The sequence below is a fragment of the Nicotiana tabacum genome, chromosome 24 (assembly GCF_000715075.1).
Source record: "Nicotiana tabacum cultivar K326 chromosome 24, ASM71507v2, whole genome shotgun sequence".
Taxonomy (NCBI): Eukaryota; Viridiplantae; Streptophyta; class Magnoliopsida; order Solanales; family Solanaceae; genus Nicotiana; species Nicotiana tabacum.
The window spans coordinates 26,329,951-26,350,757 of NC_134103.1; the positions used below are offsets into that span (position 1 = coordinate 26,329,951).

Below are 20,807 nucleotides of genomic sequence, written 5' to 3' on the forward strand. Positions count from 1 at the left end.
TCTCGGTTTAGAGATTGATGATACACCTTTATGAAAGCTTATAAGTTTTCATGTGTAAATTTGGCCGGTGGATTTTGTATCTGACACATGAAATAAGTTAAACGAAAGTCTAAAGGAAATAATCAATAAATTAAATTATCAGTAATTTAATTTAATTGATTAGTATCTGAATCTTAACATGGTGAGTTAAATAAGATTTAATGGATGAATTTCGAAATTAAATAAGGAGTGTAATTACGAATTTTTAGTGGAATAATTCATAATTGATTATGGTGGATATTAATTTCGAAAATTAGAAATTAATTCCATAATAAGAAGCCTTGTTAATTAAATTATGTGGTCCCTGTTGTGCCTAAATAATAGGAAATAAAGGAATCTTTTTTCTGGTGGAAAGGAAAACCCAACATAAGGTTTTCCACCTAGAAGAGGGAAGACATGGTGGTCGAAATTTCAGCCATATTTTCCAAGAAATTTCGCCCACACGAAATAGTTATTTTGGATACTATTTGGGTAACACAGTAGAAGACCGTGGAACGTTCGAGGATCATGATTGTACGGGTGGTGGAGATTCCATTGAGAAGTTATGGAACTGAAGACTCACGTGATAGAAGAGATTTGTTCACGCTTCAAGAGGTAACGTAACCCGTGAAACCCCGTATATACTAGTTGTCTAGATTACATGTGATTTTGATACTAAGATTGCTTCCGTTGCTTATAATAATCCATCACATGAAATATAGTTACTTAGAAACAAATGTGAAACATGACGACTACTTTCCAAATGAGGGCAACAAAATATTGTGACTGTAAAATTTGAGTTGTTCGTAAAGTCAAGAATTTATCATAAGAAGTTTAACTATTAAATAGAATGGTTGTTGTCACCTTATTATTTTTATTACAATTTATTCATGTTGTTGTTTCGTTGCCATTGTCAATATTACTTGTATTGCTACTATAAAATTATATCGTTATTGATAATGTTATGAATATTATTGTTGTCATGAGTTAAAGATCTTCTCTGAAATTTTTATATTTCCAGTAGATTTGTCGTGAAATAAATAAACCCTACTTTGACCTGAGTAATAAATAAGCTTTTAGCCTCCCAGAGGTCTGAGAAAGAGTCCACAATCGCGAGGCTTAAGAGAAAAACAACTTAAGCTTCTCGTCCGAGGTTGAATTAATTGGTTGAGGCCGCCTCATGCAAATCTTAGCTCATATTAATATATCCTAGTACGACTTTTTAAGGGTTACACACTACTTTTTGGAGGCAAGAACATATAAGTAGCGAAGAAGAACGGATTCCGCAACGAGTTCTTTTTTTCTTGTTGGTAATGAATTCTAGTATTGTATTTCATATACTATATGAGTAGCTAAACTTCTACTCTAGGGTTTGATGGAACTAATTATTAGATACACTTTTTTATTATATATTATAATATAGTCGTTTACTCTCTATTTATTCAACTACGTGCTTATTGTTGCTCATTAAATGACCCTCAATTTATATATCATTGTGTTGCTTGAGAAAGAATACTTGATCAGGTTGTTGTTGAACAGCGTCACTCTTATGTATTTGAGAGATTAATTGATTGAGTTTAAAAGTGAGTTTTAGAGATAATACAACTTTGACATGACCGTAATGAGTCGTTAGAAGTACTAGCTAGAGTAGTTCGAGAAAATACTTCTAGTAAAATATCACTTTTGATCGAGAGATAATTTTGCGGTAAGTGAAGAACTCATGATCGGTAGAGAGTCTTCAATGAGATTATAACAAATAAACTAAGAAATCATTCCGATAATTGGAGAAATCTCAACCCCATGCTCCTTAAATCTTTATTAGCTAGAGTATGATGATTGTTTTTGGTGATTGATGCACGTCGAAGGTTGATGGTGAACCCGACCTTTGTTTTGCTACTACATAATCATGTCACTTTTAAGGTAGTTTTTTTTAAAAAAAAAAAATATATATATATATATATATATATATATATATAAGCATGCACAAGGCTTTTATTAGTAGCTAACATGCTATGATAATAGCTTAAACACTGCTGATGTAAAATAAAATTTCACATTATCAGTAAAAATATATAACCTAAACCTATTGTAGAAATTAAGATATACTTCCTTCATGTCGAGATTTTGAGGGGTTAAAGCTGTTGATATTGAGGTTATGGAGACCTTTTTTCTTCCCTTAAATCCTACTTTCACTCTCGTTTAATCTAGGTATTATTCCTCATTAATTATAGTAGAAATGACACCAGATAGCCACTTTAAAGGGCTGCTATTTAGGAATTAGTCAGTGCGTCCCGAATTTCAATTTTTCAAGACAAAAATATCCTGAATTGTCCTGAAGTTACGGTTTTTAGTTTAAAATTTCAGGAGAAAATAAGTACTGACTAATAATCTCTAAATAGCATCCCTGAGAATGGTTATCTGTGCACTTGCTTATAATATCAAGCATTTCCTAACGAGCTCTAATGTGATTGGATTTATAAGTATTTCTCACAAAATATGAGTAACCCCAAACCTTATAAAATACTAAGGAAAATGATCATCTCCACTCCTAATATTATTCCAAACCAAACACAACTGAATAAGAAGTCCAAAAATTTGACTTTGTGATGAACATTTTACGTACCAACATTAGTCGGGGCAATATATATACACTTGATTTTCTGAGCTTCTCAATAAATTTTGTTAAACTTTCCAAATATCAAGATAATAAATATTTATGATTGATGTCAGGTGGCTCCCAGAGTTCCCCCAAACACTTCAGTAGGCATTTTTGAAATCTCAATGAAGTGATTCAGGAGAACTCTAGGGGAAACCTGACTTTTTTAATTAATCTTCCATTCCTAGTTTGATAGGAAATGATATGTTGCTCTATGGATTGGAAAAACTTACATATTTATAGAGAAGCCAAGAATATAATTCATGTAGCTAACATGGGTAGTTTTAACATAAGTAATATTCAGAGGCGGACCTACCCTTAGGGTAGGAGGTTACCAACTCCCGGTAATTTTGGAAAAATATATGTATACATATGTATATACCTTTAATAATAAGTATATATTTTTATTGACATCCTAAGACTCAGCTTAAATAGCTACATTGGTCGATTTGGGAGGAGGGGGAGGGGCACAACTTGACTTTTATTCGATAGTGGGATAGTGGTGCCCCTGCCACCTTCAAATCTTGGGTCCGCCTTTGGTAATATTGAACGTGGTCACAATTGTGGGTTGAATGCAAGAAATGGAATCATATTTTTGTAACAAGTGACCACAAATCTCTCTACCTTTTGCTACATTGCTGTACAAGTTTCTTTTTCGGACTAAGTCTATAGAGTACAGTAGTATGCAGAAAGTTCTTGCAAAATATAACATAGCTAAATTAGTATAGTTTGATGTAAACATCGGGTGAGTAAGTTTTTACCATACTAGTAATGTGTCACCGTATAGAGGTCTCAACGAAAGTATGTCTTAGAAAACATTGTTGCCTGTCCACTAAACTTCGCAATGCAAAGGACACGGACATACCTTGTAGACCTTGTATTTTTATAAGAGGTTGTTTCCATATAAAATTTATTTTCTGAACAGCAAATCTTTAGTCACCAAGGTCTGAAAGTTTCTTCCAAATCTTTTTATTTTCCTTCTTTTTCTTTTCAATTTGGATGCCTTAGTTCTAAAATTATGAACTATACCTTCTCTATTATAGTGTTTTGCAAATCACTTTTCTCTAAGGCATTCTCAAACATTTCAAAGCAAACATCGACTGAACATACAGAGAGATTTTGCCTCAAAACAGCACATTCTATATCAAAGCCAACCTGGTGAAGCCTTAATAAGACAAACCTATCTAAAGTATAGCGAGTACAAACTCACAAGAAACTCTTGGAATATTTCCAAAGCAAAAATGAAAAGACAACAAAAGCCACACAATCTATATCTTATAACTTGATCCCTTTTCTAACATTAACAGTAGGAATATGGACAAAATGAAGTTTTGTTCTGTCAGTGATCACCTTTTTACTTCTTAGGAGGGTACTACTTTCCTGTTACATCGGATCTTGCTGAATTACCGCTTCCATTCTGCTCGAGTTATCTTATCTGAAATGGTAAAGGCAAAAGTTAATCGCATAACGTCAAGTAGAAGCATTGCATATGGGTATAATGCACTAAATTATTAGACTCTACCTCTTAAACAAAACTCCAAAATTAAGCACACATTGGTTTGAGGATACTCAGAATTTACTAAATGAAAAAGAAGCTAAGATAAACTTGAATCCAAGTTCATGGGGTTGCTATTTCATTGGACCAACGATGTTGCTCCAGGATTAGTCAAGAAACTTGAAATCTCCCCATTCACCAGAAAGAGCTGATCTACTTCAATGGTTTCTTTTTATCAGGAGCTGATCTACTTTAAAATTAAGCAGAGAAATTTAATATAAGATGTTGCCGATACATGCATTAGTCTCTTAATAAAACTGTAGGACAATTTTCTATTGTTAAAGCTTAAAGTTTCTTGGTTTCAGTCAATAATGCACAAGTTGTATTCTGTTTAAAGGATCTTGTTTGTCTGTTTTAATAGACATACTCCATAAAGTGAACTAATCATTTGAGAATTCAACCTTTATCAAACAGCACCACTTGGCACTTAGAAATACTCACCAGTACCATCCCTTGAAGATGATAAAGATCTATCAATCTTGATTCCTTCTTTTGCACTAGCTTGGACCAGCCTCTGCACCCGCGGCGATGAACTCAGCTTGCCATTCATAGGGGATGGCAAAGAATGACGTCTACTTAGGGCATTCTTCTCGGACACATCTTGCCCAAACCTTGGTGAGGCTTGCTCTTTCAACTTAGCCTTAGCTGACTTGGTTGGAGCCATATAGCTGGGCACCTTTCTTGCCGTTGGCGTACCTGCATCTACATCATGCTTTGCAGGTAAAGAAACTCTTCTGTCAGTCATGTTACTCTCATTTCCTTCATTATCATGGTTAGTGCAAGAATTGTCATTTGCAACAGGAATATCCTCTCTGTTATCAGTGATCAATTTCTGATGCATATCAGATGGAGAAAAACTATCAACAGCATCAGAAATTGATTTCTGATGCTTATCAGATACAGAAAGGCAATCCAAATGAGTGATAGTATTATCCATCACTAGTGTTTCTGGAGGTGTCTCCACATTAGTAGAATTTTCTGTTGTCCCTTCTAATCTTTTAAACAGTTCGCCAGATGTCATGCTCCCCTCAGGAACTAGAATAGTTGATGTTGTGTCATGATTTAGCCTTTTCCTCTCAGAGTCAGCCTCAGACTGAACAGGCTTTTCCAATATAGGGCTGGACATTTTCTTTAAATTATGCTTTACTTTCTTTATCTCACTTCCTGGATTCTGAAGAACAGAGTTTACTAAAGGACTTGATTTCTTCTTTTCTGACCCCGAAATGGAATGATTTGAACCATTCTGCGTCTTTCTAGAAAGCACTTTCCGTCCATTGTGCTTTGACGTAGCCATGTCTGCTTCAACTTTTTTATGCTTTGTTTTTGAAAGCATTTTCAGTTTGGACCGTGGTCGCCAAATATGTGATAAAGTCCAGCGGACTAACCATTCCTGACTAGAATTTGGTTCCTCTGGACCATATTGGAGGCGTAGAGGCATTACAGTAGGTGATGAACCAAGTAGCTGAAATACACCACATGACAAGCATTGATTAATTAGTGTATCAGTAAACTTAGTAACAACCAAGTAAAGACGAGATAAGTGGGTTCTTTCATTCAGTGCTTGAAATTTCTTGATTTTAGCAATAAGAGGAGTTTTGCATGTCTGATTAATATATGCAAAAGGTCAATATCTGGGTAACTGCTTTCTGGTTATTTACATTTTACGGATAACCACTTTTCATGTTGACATTAGGTCCAGTGAACCGAACACAGTAACGGTATGAAAAACCCTTGGTGCGAAAAAATAGCAAGAAGTAGGATGCTTACCTTTGTAGTGAACTCATTCTTGGATAGCTCTTGTGCTAGTTTGGATGCATTATTTCTTTGATACTCCAATTGTTTGGCATCCTAATGATGAAAGGTACCATTAAAAACTATAAACCGCTAAATCAAGTTATAGCAAAACAGTTAAAATGGTACACTGAACACCCTAGCAGCATAAATTGTGAGAAACTTGGATTCGTGGATGCTGTAATTTCAAATCAAAATAAGCGTTGATAATATAAAGATGTCAAAAGATTATAGATCTTAGCAACATTAAGTCAATTTGGCGGTTTACCTGTTGTCCAAGTCCTCGTTTGGTTATCACTTCACAGCCAATACTGGAACGCCTAACAATCTGGCCACGTGCATGTGCTTGAAGCTTGACAATGCCATGTATGCAGTATAATGTGGCAACAGCCTGCCTTCTGACCAGATGGCCGCGTATGGCAGCTTGTAGCCTTATGACGCCCTTGAGCCTAAAAAATGCTCGACGAGCCTTCAGAGAAACCATATTGCCATTAGTACAGGTTAAATGTTCAAGTTAAATTAGAAATGAGCAAAATTCAATAGAACAAGTTCTTAAACATCAACAGTAGCAAGATCATGTCAAAGTGAAGTAGTCAAGTCCTTTAACAGCCAATCATTTGCAAACCAAGGAAGCACATACATAGAGAAAAAGAGAAACTATCAGTCAGGCAAACTTATCTATACATAATTCATAGATGGGACCAGTATCGTCCCATGTTATGTGAAGCACTTGACCAAGCATGGTGTTAAAGAGAAAGAAAGAAAGACTTTTGAAACTTATTTCTAAACAAGCTATTGATATTAGTGCGGCTATAAATCATCTCATTAAGGGTAAAATGAAAAGTTTAAAGTTATATATAAAAGGGTATCATTCTTTTTTGGGACAGACCAAGAAGGAAAGCACAACACATAAATTGGGACATAGGGAGTATTACGCAATGAAAAGATGCAAAGTTGGTCACTTTTGGATGTTTGGACTTCGGAGCCACTGGTGACCCAATTTTGTAGGCAGTAAAAGAACTCAGTGATGATAGTCATTTACCAAGATTTATGGCTCAAAAGAAATCTTTTCTAGCAATTCGAAGGTAGCATAACTTCCCTCCTTAATGGAAAAGATGCAAAGTTGGTCACTTTTGGATGTTTGGACTTCGGAGCCACTGGTGACCCAATTTTGTAGGCAGTAAAAGAACTCAGTGATGATAGTCATTTACCAAGATTTATGGCTCAAAAGAAATCTTTTCTAGCAATTCGAAGGTAGCATAACTTCCCTCCTTAATGGAAAAGATGCAAAGTTGGTCACTTTTGGATGTTTGGACTTCGGAGCCACTGGTGACCCAATTTTGTAGGCAGTAAAAGAACTCAGTGATGATAGTCATTTACCAAGATTTATGGCTCAAAAGAAATCTTTTCTAGCAATTCGAAGGTAGCATAACTTCCCTCCTTAATGGAAGTTGTTTACGTCTTTCCAATATAATCTTAACTTATTGCCCCTAGGGAGTATTACGCAATGAAAAGATGCAAAGTTGGTCACTTTTGGATGTTTGGACTTCGGAGCCACTGGTGACCCAATTTTGTAGGCAGTAAAAGAACTCAGTGATGATAGTCATTTACCAAGATTTATGGCTCAAAAGAAATCTTTTCTAGCAATTCGAAGGTAGCATAACTTCCCTCCTTAATGGAAGTTGTTTACGTCTTTCCAATATAATCTTGACTTATTGCCCCCCACCCCCTCAAGACAAGGATTAAATCAAATGTACCGCCAAGCATAAGCACATAAAAACATAAACATCCAGTCTCGTTGTTCTTATATTATATGATATCCATGGCAACAATTTTAGCTGGCAAGATGCATTAGAAAATAAGTAGAAGACGGAAGAAAATTTCCAGTGTTCCCCCCACCTCCTGCACCCTTGTGAACAAAAAACGTTTATATAAATAAACCCTACTACACAAACATGGACAATTGCGTAATGTCTTAGTTTCATTTGAACTATGAGAAAAAATAGCACGTGCGACGACTTTCTAATCTCTTAACGTCAAACAATACTTTCTGTCTCTAACCATTGTAACAGAAAATCAAGACCTATTCATACATGTAGCTGGATGAACAATACAAATGCATTAAAGAAGAAACAGATTGAACCGCTCGCACATTCATTAAACACAAGAAAACTAGCATATTACAGTAAAGACTATGAAAGTAACTCGCTGCCACAATATTAAAGTGCAAGTGGAAAAATACCAAAAGGTACAAGACGAAGCTTGCGGAAGAAAATAAACATAATTCACTATCGTAATTGTGATAAAGAACAAAGAGAAAACCAAATATATTTTACAACAGCAAGTAAATCTTTAAGGTTAGAGCAGTTACCAGATAACCCCTAAAAATAGCTTGCATCTTCATAGCAGCTTCCTCAAGCCTCATTTTCTCAGTATCCTCGGGTAAGGTAAGACATGCATTTTGTTCATCTTCATCTTGCTTCATAGAAGGGAGACTCACCTCATCAGTGAACCCTCCTTTATCAAGGTTTGAGTCCTCTTTTATTCCACCACTACCAGCAACTGACTCAGATATCAAAGGCGGAGGGGCAGACAAACCAGATAATGCCGCGTTGGTGGAAATTACTGATGCTTTCTCATTTGAAGATTTCTTTAAAGAAAGAAATATAGAGTATAATAGCTCATTAGAAATTACAGGAATAAAATAAACCCCAAATCAAAAAGAGGGATAAGCTGCATGAACATGTAATACTTGTGGAAACTCCTTCTCAAAAGAAAATATTCTTTCCAAGTGGCTCAATTCAAGTTTATTGCATTATGATGACAATATCGCTTTCCTGGTTGCAGCATGTCACCAGCGACCATAGGCATTAACATCAGAAGACAAGGTTCACTTTGAATGGTATTCACAACAGTAATTAGACAGTTCGCCTTAGGGCTTGCCTCATAAGAATGTCCACTTTCCAAGGAAAGTACTACCATGGCTTACGCCATACAAAGGTTTTAACTTTAAGGGCAACAATATTACATTTCTCAATATAAACCTTTTCCACTTCAATTTTAAAAGGAACAAAAAGTAGCTAGCATGTTTTGAATACACTAAATATTAAAAATGTAATACCAAATTTACACAGGCATATATAAACAAAAGGCATAACCAAAGCAAACTTCAATTTGAAACAAAATTGAATCGTCTATCTTACTTTTGATGTGCTAGATTTGGAAGACTTTCTCCCTGCCAGCAAAGACCTGAACCATTTTCCAGGAGATTTTCCCATAGTAATAAGTTTGACGCCTACACTGTAAGAACCTTGTGATAGAACGCCTGAAAGTTTCAAAAAACTGCTATATCAGGTAAACACATGCAAACTTGCAGCAATAAGGAGGCATAGAAGTAATATAATCTCTTAATGTGGTTTAAAATGTTCATTTATGGTTTCTTTTTCCCGGAACCAGAGAACAATAGTGCTTCTGCATATATAAATGTGAAGTAGCATAAAGAAAGTTTAGATTTCCAACACAAAGCCTACCATCAGTGATCAATTTAGTGACTCAAAAGAGGATTCATTGTCAATATATCCTATTTTTGAAGGACCTAGAGCCTAATGGGGTTATCGACATGTCTACAAATGAAAGAAGAAAAGCAAAAACAGGACAATAAGAAATTCCTGAAAAACACGTGAAAAGGCCATGTTATATATTCACGAATTCAGCACCTATCCAATGGAAGCCTCCAAACACAATCTCTTCCAGAAGAGAAGAGAATTAGATGTTTCGCAAACTTGATGAGTGTAATAGAGAAACTTCCTTCCTATAAGGTTGTGTTCCCTTCCTCTTTTGTGGTTTGTTTGAGAGCGGGGAAGGAAAAGCTTTACATACTCTAAGTAGTCACCTATAACACATTGAACAATAGGTTCTTTGACATTATCTTACTTCCCTCATAAGTGAGAAACTACATCTGCAGATCAATTTGGTGATTTATGTTTGACTTGCAATAAAAAGGACAAAATTAAAATATAATAAGAACCCTCATGGGCCTTGGGCATATTTAATTAAAGCTGCCCAAGCTTCTGTCAGAAACAATTGGATCAGGATATCAGATTTTGTGCTCAAATGAGTACCATTTCGTATAATAATTATCCAGGGAACTATATATTTTACACTCTAAAACTCCTTAATCACAGTTGATCAGGCAGGATTTCAGATATTTCACTGATGAGAGGCAGAGACAAATTTCCATTGCAACAGTTAAGAAGTTTCATTGTCTCAGTATTGGAATGTACAGTGTTGTCGAAGACACGCTAAGCCCTGAAGCGAGGCGCAAAACATGTTGAGCGCTTTGTCTTGCTTAGCAGGCGCTTCAGAGTCGTCATCAAGGCTCTAAAGCATACTTTTCCTAGTGAATGAGCATAATTATGAAGAGGCGCACACTAAACAATTGATATTTCATTTTATCGTAATTCTTTTTAATTTTTTTGTCCATATATTTGTTATTCATGCCTATTAATTATTAGTCTTGAACTACACATACATATTTGTACTTTTTCTCCATTTGCGCCTTTCTTCTTAAAGCCCACGCTTTATTTGCGCTTTGCGCCTTGATAACACTGCTATAGATAGAAAGGTTCATATTCATTTCAATGGGGGACTGGGATATCAAAGAACCTCATCAACTAAAACTAAGAAGCGCCATTCTCCAACCCAGTCCTTACCAACCCATGCCAAAGCCCAGGAGATGTTATGTAGCACAAAAAAAAAATTGAGATCAGAAACCACTCTGTCAGATTAGAATGTTCTTTCCCCAAAAGAAAGGTTATGAGCTGCCAATCAAATAAGAGATGATTCTACCAGAAGCATTTGTCAATTTCCCGAGGCGTCCATCTCACTCCAACCAGAATATACTAAGAGACACACCATGTCTAAGCTTTGTCGGCTCTTAATTCTCAAGATCCTTCTAGTTGAACAATTATCATTCAACTAAAAAACACTATTCCCAGCATGCTCAAAATAGACACTGCCATTAACCCTTGGTTACATCATTAATATATCTCTTCAGCTCATCCTATTATTTAGAAGTCAAACAATGATTATTCTCTAGTCTATTCAATGAAAAATACAATAGAAAAGGATAAACAAGAAGCTGACAAGCTGATAGAAAGAAATCACCTAGTCTTGTTTGCCTCCATTGGGATTTGAATTTTTTTTTCCTATTTATTTCTAAAATTTAGCAAGTGTAACCATATTTTAAAATTTGAAGGAAACAAATAAAAAAAGTAATGCCCTTTTGCAAAAAACCCGATCACCAAATAACTCCAGGCATATCTTTGAGGATACCCAATTTCCAATTAAATCAGAACCCCAAATGCAACAATGTGGAAACAGTTAAAGTGTACACAGATTAACCCTAGCACATATAAGTAACGGATATTACTAATAATATCTAACAATGACAATATCACAACAATGTAGTTCAGGTATAACCATTAGCTTCAGAGTAAGCTCAAGAAGCCAACATTTTAAAGGACCATGTAAAGTACATTGGATCTACAACTTACCTCAACAGTACAATATTGTAACTTCAACAAAAACCCTTCTCTAGCTGCAAAAAATAAAACTGGATTCAACAAAAGAACTGAAAAAATGAAAAGCGTCAAGAGAAAAAGTGCAGAAAAGAAAAGGAAAAAAAAAGGCAGCTAGAGAATACAACTTTATTTACTGAAAGATCTGAAAAAGAGTTTTGAGGAATGCTATTTAGGAGAGAGGTTTCACATTCACCATTTTTTTCATCTTGAAAGAAGAGTAGAGAGAGCCAAACGGCACTCAACAAGAAGCAGGGTAAAGTTTTTTGAAAAGAACCTGGAAAATTGGTACACTGTACTACTGCCTCTGTATTTGTTTTTGCCTGTTTCAGTTTTCAAGATTTTGGAAATTACCCAAAATGCTAAAAACTGAATGCTGTCTTCCAAAGAAGTTGCATTGGGCATAGTTGGGGGGTTTTGTTGGATCATTACTCTCTATAGCTTTAGCCCAAATGATTGTGGTCTCAGATTTGGGCTTTTTTTTCATTTTTAGCCAGCGCCAGAAATTATTTATATTCATTAGCCGAAAAAGTATGTAAAATTTGTATAATTTTTGTATATAACATACATAATATATATTTATTTATTTTTATTTTTATTTTTTATTTTGAGAGTGGTTATACAGTATCATTTTTCCCTCAGATTTTGGCCCAATATTGTAACTTTACAAGCTAGTCCTTTCTTCATCTTAATTACTTGATCACCATTTTCTTTTACAAAACTATTTTGAAATATTTTCTTTGAACCGATGGTCGATCGGAAATAGCCTATCTACCTTTATGATGTTGGGATAAGGTATGCGTACATACTATACTCTCCAGATCTCACTTGTGGAATTACATTGGGTATGTTGTTGTCGTTGTTAATTACTTGATCACCAATTAATTATTTCTACCGAACATATTCATTAAGTATACTCAAATAGCCTGTCAGATTCATTATTTATTTTTCTTAGCCGGTATACACTGATTATACATAGTTATATACATATTATACTTGGATCAATACACGTATTATATATTTGTCAGTTATTTTAGTTTAAGCGGTTGTGTGGATGGTTGTTTACGTTAATTATTCTATTTACTGATATATATTCGTACGTAATGTGAAAGTGACATGCAAAATATTCTCATCACTTAAATCATATAAATTGAAGATATATAATATTATACGGACTAATTTAAAGTTGATCTCTCTATAATTCGAGAGTTCTCAATAGAAATGTCTAGACTCTCGAGGATTACATAACCAATTTATGTTGCATTTCCTTACTTGGACTTCAAATCTTCAATATTACAATTTCAAATCGAAGTTTCATGCTACGAGTTTGAATTTAGTGATTTTCAAACAAGATTATCAGCTATAGCTTTTATATACATGTTAAGGTTTTGCTTGAACATTACTATGAAAGAGTTTTGACACTTTTCATATGAAAATAGATCCAAAAGTGCAGAAAAAAGGTGTCATTTTTTAAAGAATTGAAATTTGTTTTAACATAAAAGCTAATCGCACCACACATTTCTTGATAATAGAATGTACTGAAGAAATATAGATTTGTCTATGAAATAAATGGCCACATCCGGGGACAACCAAAGTTATAAAATTGAGACAGTTTGAAACAAATAAAGTAGATAAAATAAGCTAACTAGGAAATCAATGATTTTATATTTTCTCCTTCTTTTGTCAATATTGGGCAAAATAAACTTCAACTAAATGTTGACTCTCGTAAAGTTTTCCAGTTTGTGGATAGAGCTTGGATAACTTTAAGGAAATAGATGGGGAAAAAATGCTTTATTCTAAAAGAAAAAAGAAAGGAATTTAAATCTTTTTTGGATCGTTATTCGATTTATATTTGGCTTTTTTGACTTCTTTGTTCTGAAAAACAGCTAATGCTGTTTTATTCCTTCTTGGATCAATCTGACTAAGATATATGAAAGAAATAAAGTATTCTTCAATATCACAACTAATAATAGATTCTCATGAATTATTCAAATATATATCTGTATACGGTTAAAACCGATCCTCGATCATGAAGATCGATCGAGGATGGCATTTCAGTCAAGGGGTATCTTCATGGAGAACCCGAACGAATTCCGAGATAGGGGTGTCGAGCTCGGGGCGTTCGAATCGACCGAGGTAACGTCGACCGATACAGTTCCCGAACATCGATGCCCGAAAGTGATCACCTAGCTCGAAACCAAGGCCGAGGTTCCGATCCGATGCCGAGCTCGAGTCAGTATCGAATTCACAGACAAAAAGCTGTTACAACCGCACCAAAGAAGAGAATCTCGACGGGAATTAAGGAGGAGACACACCATCATGGGTCCTCCACTAGTAATATTATTCCATCATGTTGCTATAGATAAAGTAGTGATCCTTGGCTATAAAAGGCAAGATAGATTGTAATAGAAGACACCTTCGCTAGGATTCAGAATTAATTGTGTTTATCTTTCTAAAGCTCACTAAATATCTTTGTTCATCATTTTCTATTTTTGCACCATAAAGACGTGTATTGTTATTTTTAGATCAAGGGAATCTACTTGCCCTTAGAACTATACATAAATTCAACGTTATTCGGTTTTTCGGATAAACAGTTTGGCGCCCACCGTGGGGCTAAGGATAACAAGTGATTGTTTGATACAAATATACAGTACACTCCAGCTTACAACTTCATACCAGCAATGGCTTCGCCAATCGACCTCGAAGCCGGCCTTCAGGATGAAACCAACAACTTGATGGCCGAAAGACTACCTAACAACGGCAACGAGGCTCGAATCGAGGAACCCGAAATTCGAGCCGAAGTACCAGTAGATATCAATTCACGAATAGCTCTAGAAGCGAATCAACGTTCCGAGCAGGAAAGAAGCGTTCAGGGTGGCGCTCGACCCATAGCCCGAGACACCCACAGCACGGGGGAAATCGGGGTCAGCTTGCGTATGATTTTCGAAATGCTACAAGCCCAACAAGTAGTGATAGCTCAGTTGCAGAGCCAAACTCATATGCAAAGTAATCCAAACTCCAATCCACTTCTTTGAGAAGTAACCCCCAGAACGGAGCCCGACACAGTGAAATCGAACGAACGAAAATCAGGAACCGCTCCTGAAATTGCTAAACTGCTCGAGGAACTCACAAAACGAGTCGAAGCCAATGACAAAAAAATTCGAAACATATGATGCTAGGATCGATCAGATCCCGGGGGCTCCGCCCATGATGAAAGGGCTGGATTCGAAGAAATTCATACAAAAGCCTTTTCCATCGAGCGCGGCCCCGAAATCGATCCCAAAAAAGTTCCGTATGCCCGTAATTCCCAAATATAACGGTACGACCGATCCGAACGAACATCTCACCTCCTATACATGTGCCATCAAAGGCAACGATTTGGAAGACGATGAGATCGAGTCCGTATTATTGAAAAAGTTCGGAGAGACCCTCGCAAAAGGAGCAATGATCTGGTATCACAACTTGCCACCGAATTCTATCGATTCTTTTGCCATGTTAGCAGATTCGTTTCGTAAAAGCACATGCTGGTGCCATAAAGGTCGCAACGAGGAAATCGGATCTATTCAAAGTAAAACAAAGGGGTGACGAAATACTGAGGGAATTCGTATCCCGGTTTCAAATGGAACGCATGGATTTGCCACCAGTCACAGACGACTGGGCCGTACAAGCTTTCACCCAAGGGTTGAACGGACTGAGTTCGACAGCATCACGTCGGCTGAAACAAAGCTTGATCGAATACCCTGCAATAACTTGGGCGGATATACACAATCGGTATCAATTGAAAATCAGGGTCGAAGATGATCAATTGGGATTTCCGTATGAACCCACGAGTCAGAACCGCGCAACCACTAAAATTCTGAAAGAAACCAATAGAGAACAAAGGTCAAACAGAGACCGACACCAGCCGTACGTCACAGATCGGGTGAACCACGGTTCAGCACATGAGACAGTTAGGAATAACCGCAGGTATGATCGGGGGCAAAATTCTAGGGGACTTATGAGCAAGAGAGGCTTTGATAAACATGCCGATCCTATAGAAGTTCCTCGATTATCGGAATATAACTTCAACATCGATGCATCCGCCATCGTATCGGCTATCGGACGCATCAAAGATACCAGATGGCCTCGACCGATGCAGACCGATCCGGCCCAAAGGAATCCCAATCAGATATGCGAGTATCATGGCACCCATGGTCACAAAACTGAAAAATGCAGACAATTAAGAGAGGAAGTAGCCCGCTTGTTTAACAAAGGGCACCTTAGAAAATTTTTGAGTGATAGGGCGAAGAACCATTTTAAAAACAAGGACTTCGGCAAGCAAAACGAAGAAGAAGAACCACAGCACATCATTCACATGATCATCGGCGGCGTCGATACCCCTCAGGGACCTATGCTCAAATGCGCTAAAACGTCGATTGTGAGGGAAAAGCGATCTCGAATTCAAGATTACACTCCCTCAGGGACTTTATCGTTCAATGATGAAGATGCAGAGGGAATCATCCAACCCCATAACGATGCACTGATAATATCCGTACTTATGAATAAAATTAAAATTAAGCGTGTGTTAATTGATCCAGGTAGCTCGGCCAATATCATCAGATCGAAGGTCGTAAAATAGCTCGGCCTACAAAACCAGGTCGTATCCGCAACTTTGGTTTTAAACGGATTCAATATGGCATGCGAAACCACCAAAGGCGAGATAACCCTACCGATAAACGTCGCCGGAACAATTCAGGAAACAAAGTTTCACGTGATTGAAGGCGATATCAGATATAACGCCCTTTTCGAAAGGCCGTGGATCCACAACATGAGAGCTGTACCTTCGACCCTACACCAGGTCCTCAAATTCCCAACACCAACAAGTGTCAAAATAGTGTACGGAGAACAACCAGCCGCAAAGGAAATGTTCTCCGTCGAGGAAGCAAAACCAACATCTTCGTCTTCGCCAGTGAATGGATCAGGTTCAAAAGGAGGGACAGTCGAAGACCGGAACGCCAAATAGCAACCAAAGACATCGGCCCCGACCCAGCCAGATAAGCAGAGCATCGAAGAAGATAATGATCAGTGGATCCCTCGATCCTTCGTGACCCCCGATGACTCCGATGCCACCAAATCAACTATTGAGGAATTGGAGCAAATCATTTTGATCGATCACTGGCCCGAACGAAAGGTATACCTGGGAAGGGGTTTGAGACCCGAACTCAGGAAGAAAATCATTCAATTTCTTATCGATAACATCGATTGCTTTGCTTGGTCCCATTTAGATATAACAGGAATCCCGCCGGACATAATGACACATCGACTAAGTGTGTCCCCTGGATTCAGACCGGTGAGGCAAAAAAGAAGACCCCAATCGGAGGTAAAGCACACATTCATAAAAGATGAGGTAACTAAACTGCTCAAAATAGGATCCATTAGAGAGGTAAAATACCCCGAATGGTTGTCCAATGTGGTCGTAGTGCCTAAAAAGGGAAACAAACTTAGAATGTGTATAGACTACAAGGACTTGAACAAAGCATGCCCCAAAGATTCTTATCCACTGCCCAACATCGATCACTTGATCGATGCCACGGCCGGCCACGAGATCCTTACTTTTCTCGATGCCTATTCCGGGTATAATCAAATCCAGATGAACCCGGAAGACCAGGAAAAGACTTCATTTGTGACCAGATATGGAACATATTATTATAACGTAATGCCCTTCGGGCTAAAAAATGCAGGAGCTACTTATCAACGCCTAGTAAATAGAATGTTCAAAGAACAAATATGTAAATCAATGGAAGTCTATATTGATGACATGCTAGTCAAGTCCCTGCGCACAGAGGACCATTTGTCCCATTTGCAGGAAACATTCGATATTCTGAGGAAATACAACATGAGGCTTAACCCCGAAAAATGTGCTTTCGGAGTCGGCTCGGGTAAGTTCCTCGGCTTCATGGTGTCAAATCGGGGAATCGAGATTAACCCAGACAAAATCAAGGCCATTGAAGACATCATCATCGTGAACAGCGTGAAAGCTGTACAAAGGTTAACAGGAAGAATAGCAGCCTTAGGCCGATTCATTTTGAGATCATCAGATCGAAGCCATAAATTTTTCTCTCTACTCAAAAAAAAGAACGGCTTCGCTTGGACACCGGAATGCCAACTAGCATTACAAGAACTGAAACGATATCTATCGAACCCACCACTGTTGCACACTCCAAAAGCCGACGAAAAACTTTACTTGTACTTGGCAGTATCAGAAGTCGCCATAAGCAGTGTCTTGGTTTGAGAAGAGGAGGTATGTAATTTCCTGTTTACTACGTAAGTCGGACCTTAGGGGAAGCAGAAACTAGATATCCGCACTTGGAAAAATTGGCGCTTGCGCTGGTTAGCGCCTCTAGGAAGTTACGACCGTACTTCCAATGCCACCCCATAAGCGTATTAACCACCTGCCCACTTCATAATATTTTACATAGGCCTGAACTATCGTGCCGATTGGCCAAATGGGCCATCGAACTCAGCGGGTATGATATCGAATATCGACCTCGAACGGCCATCAAGTCTCAAATTTTAGCAGACTTCGTGGCCGATTTCACGCCGACCCTCGTACCCGAAGTCGAAAAAGAACTACTTTTAAAATCAAATTTATTGACGAGGGCATGGATCCTCTTTACAGACGGAGCTTCGAACGTAAAGGGGTCCGGGCTAGGCATAGTTTTAAAATCTCCCACGGGTAACATTATTAGGCAAGCTATTAAAACTATCAGGTTAACTAACAACGAGGCCGAGTATGAAGCTATAATTGCAGGTCTCGAGCTAGCTAGAAATTTGGGAGCGGAGGTCGTTGAGGCCAATTGCGACTATTTGCTAGTGGTGAGTCAAGTAAACAAAACCTTCGAAGTCCGAGAAGGCAGAATGCAAAGGTATTTGGACAAACTGCTTATCACTTTGAACCTTTTCAAACAATGGAGTCTACGACATGTTCCACGAGAACAGAATAACGAGGCCGATGCGCTTGCTAATTTGGGATCATCGGTCGAGGTGAATGATTTGAACTCGGAAACTGTCGTTCAACTTTCAAGATCTGTAATCGAAGAAGGGCACGCCGAAATAAATTCTACTAGCTTAACCTGGGATTGGAGAAACAAGTATATTGAATACTTAAAAAACGGAAAGCTCCCTTCAGACCACATAGAGTCCAAGACCCTTCGAACTAAAGCTGCTCGATTTACTTTGACTGCGGACGGAACGTTATATCGAAGAACATTCGACGGACCGATGGCGGTATGCATAGGTCCGGGAGATACCAATTACATCCTCCGGGAAGTACACGAGGGCACTTGTGGCAATCACTCTGGTGCCGACATGTTAGTTTGAAAAGTGATCAGAGCAGGGTATTATTGGATCGATATGGGCAAAGACGCAAAAGAATTTGTTCGTAAATGCGATAAATGTCAAAGGTTTGCTCCAATGATCCATCAGCCCGGAGAACAACTTCACTCGGTCCTATCGCCATGGCCATTCATGAAATAGGGAATGGACATCGTCGGCCCCCTACCCTCGACCCCAGGTAAAGCCAGATTTATTTTGTTTATGACTGACTATTTTTCTAAATGGATTGAAGCGCAAGCGTTCGAGAAAGTAAGAGAAAAAGAGGTTATCGACTTTTTGTGGGATCATATCATATGCCGATTTGGGATACCATCCGAAATAGTATGTGATAATGGGAAGCAATTCATTGGCAACAAAATCACAAAATTCTTCGAAGACCATAAAATAAGAAGGATACTAGCAACCCCATACCACCCCAGTGGAAACGGACAAGCCGAATCAACAAACAAAACTATTCTTCAAAACCTGAAAAAGAGATTGAACGACGCTAAGGGAAAATGGAGAGAAATCCTGCCCGAAGTCCTTTGGGCATACCAAACAACATCGAAATCCAGTACAGGGGCGACCCCGTTCTCCTTAGTATATGACTCTGAAGCATTGATACCAGTCGAAGTCGAATAGCCTAGTCCCAGATTTCGATTCATGACGGAAGAATCAAATAACGAGGCTATGAACACCAGCCTTGAATTATCGGACGAAGGACGAGAAGCGGCCCTCATCCAGTTGGCCGCACAAAAGTAACGAATCGAAAGGTATTACAATCGAAGAACTAAACTTCGCCACTTCAAGCCAGGGGACTTGGTGTTAAGGAAAGTCACCATAAATACTCGGAATCCAAACGAAGGAAAACTAGGACCAAATTGGGAAGGACCGTACCAGGTGCTCGAGAACTTTGGGAAAGGATCGTACAGGCTCGGCATCATAAACAGCAAATAGCTATCAAGCAGTTGGAATGTATCACATCTAAAACGGTACTACTGCTAAGGTCCGACCTTTCCCATATTTATTCAACTGTCCCGTACAGAAGTTCGAACAAAGAACAGAAGTATTCTTTTACTCAAAAGCACGTGTTGCACTCTTTTTTCCTTAGACCGGTTTTTTCCCAAATGGGTTTTTTGCGGCAAGGTTTTTAATGAGGCAACCATCGATCATGCTGCGCTTTCAAAGCAGTATCCGAGGCTTTCGACCCTTAGCCCGAACGGCCTCGAATACCGGGAGGGCACCAGGGCCTCAAGTACATCGAGTTTAGATGCAACAAAGTCTTCTCACAACAATAGAGGAAAAATTGTAAGAGCCAAAATAGTCAAAATGAACCATGCTCATATTAGATTGCCCCAAAACATATGTACAATGACTTGAGCCTACGGGCTACTTCTATATCAAGTTCGAAATACTCAGTCAACCGTTGAGCCTACGGGTTACTTCAACATCGAGTTCGAAATAATCACTCGAACATTAAGCCTACGGGCTACCACATTATCTCGAGTTCAAAATAAACACTCGAATATTAAGCCTACGGGCTACTTCTATATCAAGTTCGAAATACTCAGTCGACCGTTGAGCCTACGGGTTACTTCAACATCGAGTTCGAAATAATCACTCGAATATTAAGCCTACGGGCTTCCACATTATCTCGAGTTTGAAATAATCACTCGAATATTAAGCCTACGGGCTACCACATTATCTCGAGTTCGAAATAAACACTCGAATATTAAGCCTACGGGCTACTTCTATATCAAGTTCGAAATACTCAGTCGATCGTTGAGCCTACGGGTTACTTCAACATCGAGTTCGAAATACTCACTCGAATATTAAGCCTACAGGCTACCACATT

General features: G+C 38.0%; 1 protein-coding gene across 4 annotated transcripts; it reads right to left on the reverse strand.

Moving 5' to 3' along the window:
• Positions 1 to 3,791: 3,791 nt before the first annotated feature.
• On the reverse strand, positions 3,792 to 11,987 carry LOC107776618 (protein IQ-DOMAIN 31). 4 transcript variants are annotated; one of them, XM_016596531.2, is made up of 8 exons: positions 11,877 to 11,987; positions 11,576 to 11,619; positions 9,224 to 9,345; positions 8,392 to 8,670; positions 6,289 to 6,489; positions 5,997 to 6,077; positions 4,671 to 5,691; positions 3,792 to 4,109 (listed from the first exon to the last, which is right to left on the reverse strand). In XM_016596531.2, the coding sequence occupies exons 3-8, from the start codon at positions 9,296 to 9,298 to the stop codon at positions 4,078 to 4,080; spliced, it is 1,689 nt and encodes a 562-aa protein (XP_016452017.2). In that variant the 5' UTR covers positions 9,299 to 9,345; positions 11,576 to 11,619; positions 11,877 to 11,987; the 3' UTR covers positions 3,792 to 4,077. The 4 variants fall into 4 exon arrangements, with proteins under 4 accessions (XP_016452017.2, XP_016452016.2, XP_016452018.2 ...); XM_016596530.2 differs by having other exon boundaries at positions 11,796 to 11,933; XM_016596532.2 differs by having other exon boundaries at positions 11,728 to 11,886.
• Between the last annotated feature and the right edge of the window lie 8,820 nt (positions 11,988 to 20,807).

Bases quoted from the DNA above. Each gene is read 5' to 3' on its own strand.
- LOC107776618 (XM_016596531.2), bottom strand. From the start codon at position 9,298: ATGGGAAAATCTCCTGGAAAATGGTTCAGGTCTTTGCTGGCAGGGAGA. The intron at 8,671-9,223 runs GTAAGATAGACG...CTTTCTTTAAAG, and splicing joins CCAAATCTAGCACATCAAAA to AAATCTTCAAATGAGAAAGC. The intron at 5,692-5,996 runs GTAAGCATCCTA...GGTGTATTTCAG, and splicing joins AGAATGAGTTCACTACAAAG to CTACTTGGTTCATCACCTAC.